Genomic DNA, 13,356 nt, shown 5'->3' on the forward strand with positions numbered 1-13,356 from the left:
TGAGTTTTTCTTGTTCTCCAAAAAACTTGTTCCAGCACTAGAATGATTACAGTCCCAGCTTCTCTCTCATCCAATCACAGAACAGATCGGGAAGCACAGGCAACATAGGGCTTTAATTTACAAGGGATCATCTACATTTCTTCCAGAAGAACACAAAATCAAATAATAAGCCTGCATACTCAATATATATTGAGTTTAGTTTAAACTGCTCTATAAACATTATTAACTACAAAAATTGTTGTGGGTATTGTGATTAAGAGACTTTCTATAGTGCGCTTTGAATGTGCTTAACAGTTCTTCTTGTGCCTACTTTAAGAATGAACTGTAAAAAGGATCTAACTTCCAGGAGAGCTCCTAAGAGACTGATATTTATTCCTGGTCCAAGTTACATGATATGGCGCAAGATTACAAAAGCGATCACATGGTAGGTTTTTCGCCCCAAATTAAGTGTAGATAAAACATAATTTCCACCAAAACTGACAACCACAAACTAATAACAAAATATATAAATAGAGATATCTGGGGATAGATTTCAGGGCTAGATAACCCGAACCCCCTGACAGAAAAGAGGATTGTTCTGTATCTTTGATAACTACTGCCTCTGAACCTAAATGGTTTTCTGGTCACATGGCTTCATGTTCTCAGAACAACTCTTTATGCAGTGGCCTGTTTGGCTGCTGGGCGGGCAATCACATGGGCCTCATGTTCCCTATTCCTGGTGTTTTTCATTGCCAGTGACTGTGTGGACTTGTGCTATTTCTGTCAGTACAGGAGCACTGACAGTAGCGTTCTGGATCTCCCAAGAAACAGGGTCCAACTTAGGTTTTTTTTAGATGTCTTTTTTCCCTCCTATAGAAATGACCCTCAGACGTTGTCATGACATATGTCCTTGGTGCAGGTGGCTATTACCTTGGCAGGTGGCTAGACACTTTCTGTTTGAAATCTCTCTTTTGCAATGGACATATCTGTCTGAGATTCTTGTAAGAGTATATTTTCTTTTCCAGTTTTCAGGCACATAAATCTTTTGGTACCTACCTCAGGGTTAACTGTCTTGGGCTCAAGAAGTTTGTTATATGTAGATTAAGGGTTTTGTTTTTCTACCTCTAAGTCTCTGAAATGGTAGCCTAATAAAACACTGAGGTGTGTTCTGATGATCCTACAATGATAGCTGTGGAATCATAAAATCAGTTACATTTTATTTTTTCACATTTTTTCTATTTGTACCTATCTTATTCTAACACATGTGACTATAAATAGTAAGGGCTTGACATGATGTGCTAAAATGAATATATCAAGGAGAATTACCAAAATAAGGCACTCGTGAACTGTGGCCCACAATCAGTTAGATTGTGGCCCAGAATCAGTTAATCAATTAGCTCACTTAGAATCCCATGGTGAGCCAACTGAGGTTTATAGTCCATATGTTGCTATTTGATGTAGATTTCATATCTTCAATGGACATGTTTATTCTGGTCCAAAATAGAACATCTCAGGGTGTATTGTTACTACAAGATAGACAGTGAAGGTATGTCTACACTCCAATAAAACCCATGGTGCCAAGTCTCAGGGCGTGGGTCAGCTGACTCAGGCTTGGGCTGCAGGGCTAAAAACACTCAGGCTAGAGCCCGGGCTTTGAGACCTTTCCCCCCCCCCCATAGTAGTTTCCAAATCCCTTTCATGTGCCACAGGAATGTATTATAGCCCTCCAATGCCCATAGGCCTGCCACATGCAGCAGAGTGGTGGGTTTCATCCTTTCCTATTTCTATGTAATGTCACTTGCTTCTAGAAAATTTTGAAAGCAATACAATCACTTCCTCCAGTTGTCTACCACATTTTCTTCCACACCAAAGGATGGCTTCATTTGCTCCATTTTTGCCAAAGATTCTTTTTCTTCTGACACCGTGTAATAAAAGTGTGATATACAGTGCCTCGGTGTACAAATTGAAGATGGCATGATATACTGCAAGGCCTCAAAAGTTTAGGGAAAGAAAAATGGCAGTCCAACATGTCAGAGCACTGGACTGGGAGTCAGGGCGACCTGGCTTCTGTTCCTGACTCCGCCACTGATTCACTGTGTGACTTTGGGCACACAGTAGTGATGGTAAGAAATGCATCTTATATCTTGTCTGACTTTGGGACAGTCAGTCAAACATGGGAATTTGAATTTCCACAGTGCAGAGGTGTTCTTAGGATCCAGATACTCTATGTTTGTAAAACATTTTGAGATTATCGGAGTCTAGTTTATTATTACTATTATTGAATTCCAGTGAGTAAAGTACATTTCCCATCTAGCTTTTACCATTTTTTCTTTTAACAAATTGAGTATGCATTTTGAAATAGCCAACTTGACTTCCTCTGGCTCTGAGCACATGTAACTTAGACATATAGGAGGAAATGGCTATCCTTGGTAATTATACATTCACTCAACAAAACACACAATCTACAGAAGTAGTGTATATTTTAAAAAAACCTACCCCAAGGTATTTGTAAGTAAGGTGGCTTTAATCTTACACTGACCTAAAATAACCATCTACTAGGCAAGAAAAAACTGTTGTAATTATTACTTTTATATTTTAGGTTATTATCGTTTATTTATCCTAGAATGTACAAGTAACTCAACATTGACATGATAAATACCCTTTGATACTTATTTTTATTTTGCAACTTTCAGAACACCATTAGTATATACTGAATGTAACTATCAGGGACCCTAATTTCAAAGGTTTGTTCCTCATTTTTGTGCCAAAAAAAACCTGTTACACTAAACAAATTAAGGCGATACAAGTCTTACAAAGATGCTCAGTTACTAGTCATGGTTTTTAATTTACTTTACTCTCCATTGTTTGCAATTGCCTTTTGGAAGCCTGACAATTATATTGTCATCCCCCCAATCCCTTTCTCCCCCACCCCTATGATTGTGCCCTGAGGCAAATATTGATTCCCACTCCCCAAAATCCCTGCTGCGTTTTGAATGGAGCTGAAAGTAACAGAGCTGCCTTTCCTTAAAGGGACACTGTCAAGACTGATGGACCCAAAATGTAACATATATTAAGCAATTCAGTGTTTTGTACTGTATTGATTATGGGGAATTATCAATTCTTTCTAAAAAATGTCTGCAACATTCCTAAAATCCTAACTTTTCAGGAGGGAACCAGTCTTAGCTCTGCTTGCACAAACTGTCTTTCCATCCTGCTTTTTTGGTGTTGGTTTTTTGTCTGTTTTTCCATTCCTTTGAAGAAGCAGGGTATCACAATTTGCACAAATCTTCACAAGGAGAGAACAGGCAAGCAGAGCGGAGGGAGAACACAAATGCCCATTATAACAAAACCTGGTAGGTCCAGCCTTCCTCTTTGACAGATCTGTTAAGACAGCAAATGCATAGTTTTAAAGCATAATTCAAAGTTTCTGTGTTGTAGGTTGATGTTTTCCTCTTTACTTTCTGAAGACAGTGGTCAAATTAATCTCTGATATCTATGAACTCACACCAGAGATGAAGTTGAGCCTTTATATTTTTGAGGGTCCCTCACAAAATGGCTGGTTTAGGGTTTGGGGGGTTGTTTGGTGTGTGTGTGCTAGGAAGAGGTTATTTGCTTGTTTGGTTTACAAATAGACATTTAGAGTTTTACTTATGTACTTCACTGGCATAGTGTGTCAATTTAAAGTTTGCAAAGTGTGTTAAGACAATATCAACTTAGCACTAGTATATTTATCAGACTCCAAAGAATCTCTTGCATCAGCTTACAATCTTTAAGTTTTTATTGTAAACTATGGAACAAACGTGTTTCCTAAATTGCAAACACTAAACTTAAACTTAGAAACATCTGTTCTGATCCTAGCCTTGACTCACCCTCTTTCATTAGTGTGAACTGCAGAATTTTTAACCATAAAAATGAAAAGCAATTGTCTGCCCTATTCTATTCATTATCCTCTCACAGCATATGGGGCTATTCTCCTCCCAAGCCTTCCTCTTTTTTCTTTTAAAGCAAAACCCATCAAGCCCGGCCTCCTTCACAGCGACCCCCCCCGCCCCCCCCGCCTCTGCTCCCTTTGTGCCTTGGACAGGCTGAAAAGCGGCGCTTGGGCGACCTAACCTCCTTCTGCGCCTGGAAGCTGAGTGAGATGTTGAGAGACGGTCCCTTCCGCAGGCAACTCAGGCGTCGGTTTCAAGGCTCCTCCCTTCTGGCGAACGGCAGACTGCGGGGCGCCTGGAAACCGGTCCGAGGGAGAGAGGCGAGGGGGAGCGCACTTGAGGGATTGACACAAATGGTCAGGCGGCGGCGGCGGCGGAGGCTGGAGCTGCAGCGGGGAGCCGCGCGCTGCCTCTCGCCACTCGGCTCTGCGGGGCAGTGAGGAGCGCTGGCAGGGCCGGGAGCGGGGCAGTTTCGGGGTGTCCCCCTCCCGCCGCCCTGCCCCCCTTCATGAGTCTCAAGTTTGATGCGGGCGCAGCAGAGGCGGCGGCGGGAGCCCGGCTGGGGCGGCAGCGGCGCCGAGGCAGGGGCCGGCGAAGTATGGCTGAGCAGCGGGCACCCCCGGGGGCGTCCGGGCACGGCCGGGAAGTTCGCGGCGGGGAGACGGCGGCGGGCGGCAGGAAGAGGAGCAGCAGCAGCCGCCCCAGCTGGTGTCTCCGGCTCCTGCTGCTGCTGTGGGCGGAGGCTCCGGTGCTGCCTGCCCGGGGCCAGCCCCAGCAGTACAACGGCGAGCGGGGCATCTCCATCCCGGACCACGGCTACTGCCAGCCCATCTCCATCCCGCTGTGCACGGACATCGCCTACAACCAGACCATCATGCCCAACCTGCTGGGCCACACCAACCAGGAGGACGCCGGGCTGGAGGTGCACCAGTTCTACCCGCTCGTCAAGGTGCAGTGCTCGGCCGAGCTCAAGTTCTTCCTGTGCTCCATGTACGCGCCCGTGTGCACGGTGCTGGAGCAGGCGCTGCCGCCCTGCCGCTCCCTGTGCGAGCGGGCGCGCCTGGGCTGCGAGGCGCTCATGAACAAGTTCGGCTTCCAGTGGCCCGACACGCTGCGCTGCGAGAAGTTCCCCGTGCACGGCGCCGGCGAGCTGTGCGTGGGGCAGAACACCTCCGAGCGCGGCACCCCCACGCCCTCGCTGCTGCCCGAGCTCTGGACCAGCAACCCCCAGCAGCGCGGCGCGGGGCCGGCGGGCGGCGAGCGGGGCGGCCGCTTCGCCTGCCCGCGGGCGCTCAAGGTGCCCTCCTACCTGAACTACCGCTTCCTCGGGGAGAAGGACTGCGGCGCCCCCTGCGAGCCCGGTCGCCTCTACGGGCTCATGTACTTCGGGCCCGAGGAGCTGCGCTTCTCCCGCACCTGGATCGGCATCTGGTCGGTGCTGTGCTGCGCCTCCACCCTCTTCACCGTGCTCACCTACCTGGTGGACATGAAGCGCTTCAGCTACCCGGAGCGGCCCATCATCTTCCTGTCGGGCTGCTACACCGCCGTGGCCGTGGCCTACGTCGCCGGCTTCCTGCTGGAGGAGCGGGTGGTCTGCAATGAGCGCTTCGCCGAGGACGGCGCCCGCACGGTGGCGCAGGGCACCAAGCGGGAGGGCTGCACCATCCTCTTCATGATGCTCTACTTCTTCGGCATGGCCAGCTCCATCTGGTGGGTCATCCTCTCCCTCACGTGGTTCCTGGCCGCCGGCATGAAGTGGGGCCACGAGGCCATCGAGGCTAACTCGCAGTACTTCCACCTGGCCGCCTGGGCCGTGCCCGCCATCAAGACCATCACCATCCTGGCCCTGGGGCAGGTAGATGGCGACGTGCTCAGTGGCGTCTGCTTCGTGGGCATCAACAACGTGGACGCCCTGCGGGGCTTCGTGCTGGCCCCCTTGTTCGTGTACCTGTTCATCGGCACCTCCTTCCTGTTGGCCGGCTTCGTCTCCCTCTTCAGGATCAGGACCATCATGAAGCACGATGGCACCAAGACAGAGAAGCTGGAGAAGCTGATGGTGAGGATAGGGGTCTTCAGTGTCCTCTACACGGTGCCTGCCACCATAGTCATCGCCTGCTATTTTTATGAGCAAGCCTTTAGGGAACAGTGGGAAAGGAGCTGGGTTGCCCAGAGCTGTAAGAGCTATGCCATCCCCTGTCCCAATAACCACAGCAGCCACCACCATCCACCCATGAGCCCTGACTTCACTGTCTTCATGATCAAATATCTCATGACCTTAATCGTGGGCATCACCTCAGGCTTCTGGATCTGGTCGGGGAAAACACTCAATTCCTGGAGGAAGTTCTATACCAGGCTTACCAACAGCAAGCAAGGGGAAACCACAGTGTGAAACCCAACCCAGCCAGGCCGAGGGACACCCACCATCCCAACCAGAGAGGCGGGTGAGGGACCAAACTCCACTGTATGCCCACAATCCCAATCAGGAATGGGGGGAGAGGCTGCCGCAAATCCACTCTTGGAAAACTTTCCAGACTTCTAGCCATTTCCCCAGCCTGCAGGGAAGTGAGAGAAATTAGGCAGGTGGGGAAACTCCTGAGATGGGACAGTCTTTGCCTCCTGTGGGGAGTGAACTTTGTGTGGTTGGGGGAGAGGGTTGTAAATAGCCTCTGTAAGATTTTGTAAGTATATTTGTATTTGTAAATTACAAAGATCTCTCACCTTTTTTATTTTTAGGACATTTTAACTCATTTGCAGATTTCCCCCACTGTTTTTAACTGGCATTGGATTTTATTTTTCATTTTAGTACAGGATGGAAAAATAAAAGCAACCAAAACAAACCACTCCTTTCATCCCAGCACAGGTTTTGTAATGGTTTTGCTTGGAGTTCAGTTGCATGAACAGCATGGCCTGGATTGAGGCTGCTGTAATGCCCTAAGGTTCCTCCTGACACAGGTCCTGATCCCAGCAAGCCTAAAAGATGGGTGGGAATAGGGAGGGGCACAAACACCTGACTTGATCCCTGCCCCGTATACCTGATGCATAACGGGGGGAGTCTTGCTACCTGCATCCTGAGGGGATGGAGGAGCAAGCAGCTTTACCTCACTTCTGTGACCTCTGCCATGGATGGGGGAGGGGAAGATGGTCTGACCCCTGCTGCCCAATACCAGACATGTCTAGTCCTTGCCATATATACCCAGGGAGATCTTATCCCAGCTACCTAACCTTTGAGGGAACAATCTCCTTAGCCCCGCTCAGAGGTGCCTGATCAGGGGCAGAGCAGCAGACTAAACCTTTCTGTCAACACTTAGCATTAGGTGGGGGGACTGGCTGCCTTCTGCTTTTTTAAATTAATTTAATTGTACCATGTGTTTGTTTTGTCAGTGGTCAGGAGTGGAGGTCTAATACCAGCTGCACCTGTAGTATGTCTGATGGCTTAAGAGAGATAAGAGGGCATAGATAGCAACCTTTATTTTTAACCTGTATAATAAACTTAATTCTTTTTTTAATGCAAACCCAAGAGGGGATTGATCTGGCTAATCTTTCATCAGAAATGGGGTTATTGGCTGTTGCTGTCCCAAAAGTTTCACAGTGTATGGATGGAAGGAAGACTGAGGATAGTTATGTTAATTGTTGTGTGCTCAGTTTCTTGGCTATCTGCTTCCTTGATGGGTCAGCTTGTGTGTGGTATAACATTGTTTCTTCTGTCAATGAAACTGTTGAGGGAGAACTACCTGGAAGGTTGTGTTGAGGTACTTGATATTTACTTAGATTAATAGACTGCTCAATATAAACAGGGTCAGAAAATATGAGCTCAGTAAAAAGAGATTAATTGGAATGTCACACAGTATTCAGCTTTTTTATTAAATCTATAAATTGACTTTTCAGTTTGGAAATATTTAAAATATTAAAATGCTCCTGTATTAAAATGCTCCATTATGTACACATTGTGAGGGAGGGATGATTTATTCCACTATTAAAAACAACAACAACCAAGAAACAAAATACTTAATCTGATGGGATATGAGACCTTAAGGAAACTCTGATGTCCTTTCTAGTACCATAATTACATTGCATACTGTGAAGCATGGGTGCAATATGTCTATCTTTAAAAAATGTATGCTCCTGTGTTTTTTAAAGAGGGTTAAACAAGACACATCAAATGTAACTCTTCACCGATGCATTTTAATATTTAGTCCTCTGTATGAAAAACAGCAGAATGCTTCTCTCTCCTGATTGTATTTTTTTAAAGTTTTTATATAACAAGCGTCTGTATTTAGGTTCATAAATGTTATCTCTGGCTACCATACCCTGAAATGCAATGGTATTTGAATTTGGTATTCATTTATTTCTTTCATTATCACAAGATCATCTATATTTATAGAGGAATAGAAATTTATATATATTAAATACCATATTTTTAATTTCTCTTAAATAAATTGAGGTTTTGTACAAAATGAGTTTGTCCTTTTACATATGCCTCGCAGTAATTCAATATATACGTATTCATTATTTTCATATATTACAAGGTGTGGGTGGTTTTTTGTTTGTTTTTTAACTGCGTTCACAAGCTAGAATTCAGTGTAGGAATGCATTATATAGCTTGTTTTTAGGCCAGTCCAGATTAATCCTTCAAAGGAACTAATGTATACTGTTCAAGATCCTTGATAGGATATGGTTGATGGTGTGAAATCCAAGAAGAGATCTGCTATATGGCAGGAGAAGAAAGAAGCTTGCAGATTTTTTTTTTTTTTTTTTTTTTTTTTTTTTGCAAAGGAGAGATTAAGTTGGAAAAACCCTTCTATATTTGCTATTTAAAAATTTGCCAGTTTCTCACTGCCAGAATCACATTCAAGCTGTTTCTAAAATATAAACAATTGTCTTCCTTGGAATATTTTAGTATGCAGCCCTTTTTGTTTTCTTGGAATCTTGACTGTTCAGTTAAACCAGAGCTGTAAAATATGTACATGAAAATATTTCCATTAGGGTTTTTGAAGAATTACATACATTCTAAGCTTTTTTCCAAAACATTTTTGTTATCGTCCAAAGTGCCTTTTTAGAGGTTTGGTTTTGGTAGGCATACTTGGATAATGGAGATTTTTGTTTCTGATGCTTTCCACTGTTATAAGGTAGCACTGTGTTTCATTATACAGAATTGTAGGGGATATAAATTGTTGATAAAAAAAATCAGGCAAAAATTAACATGCAGTATGAAGGAAGCAAGACTTAAAGATTAGAAGCAAAAATCTGCCCTTATAGACATGAGAGCAGAATTTAACCATAGGGCTTTTAATTTGATCATAAATGTACTATCCATTTTCTTAAGTATTGTCTTTTTAAAAAAATTCTCTGTTCTAGCAGTTAAAATTGTACTACTCAGCATTCAGCTCTAATGGTCTAAAGCACAAACCATTCAACTTCATTTGACCTGCAGGTCCTTTATGGTCAGGTGAATAATTACAACATTAGAGACATTTTGATCAGTTACCTTGAAACTGAATATTTGTTTATTCATTTATGCATTGCAGAAAATATGTTAGGGTTATAACAATTTTTGTATTTAATAATGGAAATGTAGTTTCTATACAAAGTAACATTTTGCTAGTCTACACATTTGTGGTCTGCACACATTATAATTTGTACTTCCAAGATTTAAATATAGGTGTTTCACATTGCTCAGTCTTCATTATTTTTGCAGAATAGATTACAGTATATCATAAAATTAAATTGTTGGAGCAAGCTCCATCTTATTCATGCATCATTCTTGTTTTTGTTGTTTATTCATTTGCATGCTAATTTGCAAAATTCAATAATTTTCAATAGATTACATAGTCATTAGTGGGTGTTATCATAGTGCACAACTTTCTTCTTGCATTTTTCTTTGGCATACTTTTATTTGTCTACATATTTCAAATGCACCTATCGTGGTTTTTAGGACTTTTACAAAAAGTCAAGTCTAAGTAGACTAAACAAATACGAAGGTGCCTTCTTTTGGACATATTAAAATAGTTTATGCTTCACCATAGTAAAAAAACTCCAAACATATCCAGTGTTTCATAGCTCAAGTGAATTTAGCTAGACATAGGATTTCTGACAATGCTATGTATAATTGGTATACCATATTTATGAGCAGACTGTATTGTAGTATAAAAAGAAACAATGTTGCAAAATTCTACTTTGTGTCTTATAAAGAAGATAATATAACAAAAGCCTTGATACGGCAAAGTTTGACTGAGAGACTAAAGAATATTCGTAAAAGGCATTCTTTAATGAAACGCTATGCTCTTTCATTTAGAATGCCACTGATCTAAAATGAGCAGGCATATATAAATAAACATGTTTCTCTAGCTATTCTCTATAGAGGGCAATATCATGATAGCCTGGAGAACTGGGGATGCTAAACTAGAATTCATCCTTCTATAACAGTAGCACTATTTGTAAAGTAGCACACTTGCATTGTAGTTTCCGTAACAAATCCTATTTTTTCAGGGCTTTTAACTTGTTCACATAAATTATCCACAAAACTGCCAATTTATGAGACTATTTTAAAAGGCTAATTTTAAAAAACTGAAATGCTGCATTCTAATAGACCTAAATTCTAACTTAACATGGGGAGTGAACTTCTGTATATTTCTAGCTCAATATCTGCTATCATGTACAAGTGCAATTACAGATTCTTTCCATGTAAATGGTGAAGAGAATCCTCCCAAACTTTGTTTATAGTGTGGCCTTTTGACTTGGAAACTGAGGTAAGGCTGTTATTTCATCCTCCGTTCACCCTCTAGTGCCCAGACATATAATTGCAGTATTCTTGGTGGCTAACATCACCTAGCGTGCTAAGATCTCTGCAGTACCTAAACAGGGACATGTAACAACATAATTCAGCCTCAACTATGAATATCCTGTTTTTAAAGATCCAGTTAGATTTGTACTATTTATTATTTGTACCATAATGAGTCCCAGCAACTTCAGTCCAGATCAAGGAAGGCCCTTCTGTGGTGAGCACTCTTCAAACAAAGAAAGATATGGGCTCTGCTACTAGGAGATCACGGTCTTAAAGCCTCTATCCTGCAAGCACTTATGTACATTAGATCCTGTGACTTCTTCTGTCTTCTGCTATGTTGGTACTGGCATGCAACACCTCTAATCTTAAATCTGTCAGACATACAGGTCACTAGCTGAGTTTGCAAGATATGCAATAATCCACACAAGAGAGGGAAGGACAGAGTTCTTTCTGTCTCAAAGATTGAATCCTTTGATGCCCTAAAAATGTTTACAGTGCAGAAGAGTGACGAGAGAAACATGTTTTCTAAAGTTCAGCAGTTTTAGCATGTTAACATTGTTTTTAAAATGAATAAAGAGATAAAGGAAAAAAATCCTGGTGACTTAATAAGTGGAGGCATTGTTATTCAAAGACATCTTATTAAAATGGCGCTAACAATTTATGAAGTCAGTGGGAGTTTAGGGCGGTTAGCAGTTCAAGAGACTGGGTCCTTGATGTTTTGGGTTAGCCCAATAACTATCATATCAAGCAGGATAATATTGACAAGAGTGTCCTGTAAGTAAACAAAGAAAAAAAATCAACACTTAATTTCATGCAACTATAAACTGAAATTTATACTGTACATTTACTTAAAGCTGTGTCAGTTTGTCAGGTAATGTTAAATCTTCTTTAAAAGCTATCAAGTTATAAGTTAAGTGGCCAAATACTTGTATGGTTATTAGTAAGCAAGATTTGTGTGTTACTTACAAGTAAAGATCTCAATAAACTAGTAAAAAAAACAGGCCTTAAACAATATAATAAGGTAATAATTCGCAAAGAAAAAGAAAAAGCAACATTTTGAGCGTTTCACTGTAGCCAATATTTTTAATTCTACAAAAGAAAAACATTACTGTTTTGTAATCCATGAACATTTCCCTGTTTCAGACCTCAACATATGTTTAAATTAATTTTCCAGTGCAACCACAGCAAGCTTTCTCCCACAGACCAGGGCTTGCCCCTGTTTTCATTTAAATCAGCTGTATCAGTAAATAAACTGCAGTCTTGTACTCTGGTCAGACAGCTCTTTATGAGCACCCACCAACATCACATACCGGAAAGCAATGCAATTTTATGACGATTCAGTCATCACTGAGGCTTGCACTCAGAAAACCCATAATATGTGCATTTAGTTACCATCCTCTAATCAGATGTTTTTTTCCAAAATACTTTAAGGTTTGGTTGCAATAAGAGGAAGTGAACAACATAATAGTGTAATTGCTATTGTGATTTTCCTTTGTGTATCTTTGTCATAATCATTATAATATAATTTAAAACGTGTCTTTGCATATAAAGAGAATTAATGTAGAAAAACTTCCATTGCCAGCTTGCAAGAAAGATATTTCATGGTGGAAGACCTAAAATAACTTTTATGGCAATTTAACAAATCTGATGGCCCTAAGCAGTAAAATTAACTGTCTGCAGTAAATAGTTACATTAATAATGATGAACTGCAATGGCAAATAAGGCTGTATATCTCCTTATTTTGATAGTATCACAAATCATGTGAGCTTTGCTCATGCTACCATGATGTTGTCAGTATCTCTTGGTGTGACTGAGAACAGTCTGTGGGTTTTTTCCAGATTTAGTACAGTTTTATTAAAATAAACCACACTTATACAATGCAGATTTTAGAAAAGGATATAATTTTATTGAAGGGTCTGCTGAGGACAAAGTCACAAGATGAACTCAAGTAGCCGAAATCCCTAAGCCTGGTGGTTCTTTATATTTTGTTATTGCATATTTCTTGCTTTTAAAATAGCACATACAGTTAGGATGTTGTACTTTATAACTGTTTACATTTTAAATTGCACGCCTTGTATGTTAGTCACAATACCATCTTAGTGAGACTAATATATTAGTGAGGCTAATATAACTGAGCGGTAACAACACCCCACTCACTTTTTATGTTGGTTTGTTCATATGAATGAGCATTGTTGTTTTGTTACAAGTTATTACTTATTTCCCTCCACCAAAGTGCATGGTGCTGTACAAACCTGTTGAAATCTGTGGAAGGGAAGGGTGCTTACCCCTCAAGGGAAGGGTCCTCACAATCTTGCAGGTTCAGGCCTCTACATATGTGGAGTTGCAAATAGGAGATGATAAGATCCTGTTTAAAACTCCTGGTCTTTACCCTTCCTTCTTCCAAACATAGGCCTAGCTGATCTGCTCCCCTGGCATTGGTAAAAGGAGCACATGCCACCAGAATTGGGAAGAGGGGCTCAGTGGTGTGCTTGTCCAGAGGAACTGTGGTGTTGGGGCTCCCATGTCCAGAAAAAGGTGGAGCCAGAGGAGCAGCTCCTGTTTGAGGTATTTTTGTTTCTGAGCACAGCAGAGGAGAAATCTCGGTAGCTAATACTGGCTTACACAGAACTAACACCCACTTCATGCCTCCTGGTCCCCCATGGA

At 42.1% G+C, this 13,356-nt stretch overlaps 1 protein-coding gene across 1 annotated transcript; it reads left to right on the forward strand.

Moving 5' to 3' along the window:
• Positions 1–733: 733 nt before the first annotated feature.
• Positions 734–9,666, forward strand: FZD1 (frizzled class receptor 1). Its single transcript, XM_005282449.4, has one exon. It carries the CDS (start codon positions 4,420–4,422, stop codon positions 6,298–6,300), a length of 1,881 nt encoding a protein of 626 aa, XP_005282506.2. The 5' UTR covers positions 734–4,419; the 3' UTR covers positions 6,301–9,666.
• The last annotated feature ends 3,690 nt before the right edge of the window (positions 9,667–13,356 follow it).

This window comes from Chrysemys picta, chromosome 2 (genome assembly GCF_011386835.1).
Source record: "Chrysemys picta bellii isolate R12L10 chromosome 2, ASM1138683v2, whole genome shotgun sequence".
Lineage (NCBI taxonomy): Eukaryota > Metazoa > Chordata > Testudines > Emydidae > Chrysemys > Chrysemys picta.

What these genes read in the sequence shown, in the direction of transcription:
- FZD1 (XM_005282449.4), top strand. Translation starts at nt 4,420, where the DNA reads ATGAGTCTCAAGTTTGATGCGGGCGCAGCAGAGGCGGCGGCGGGAGCC.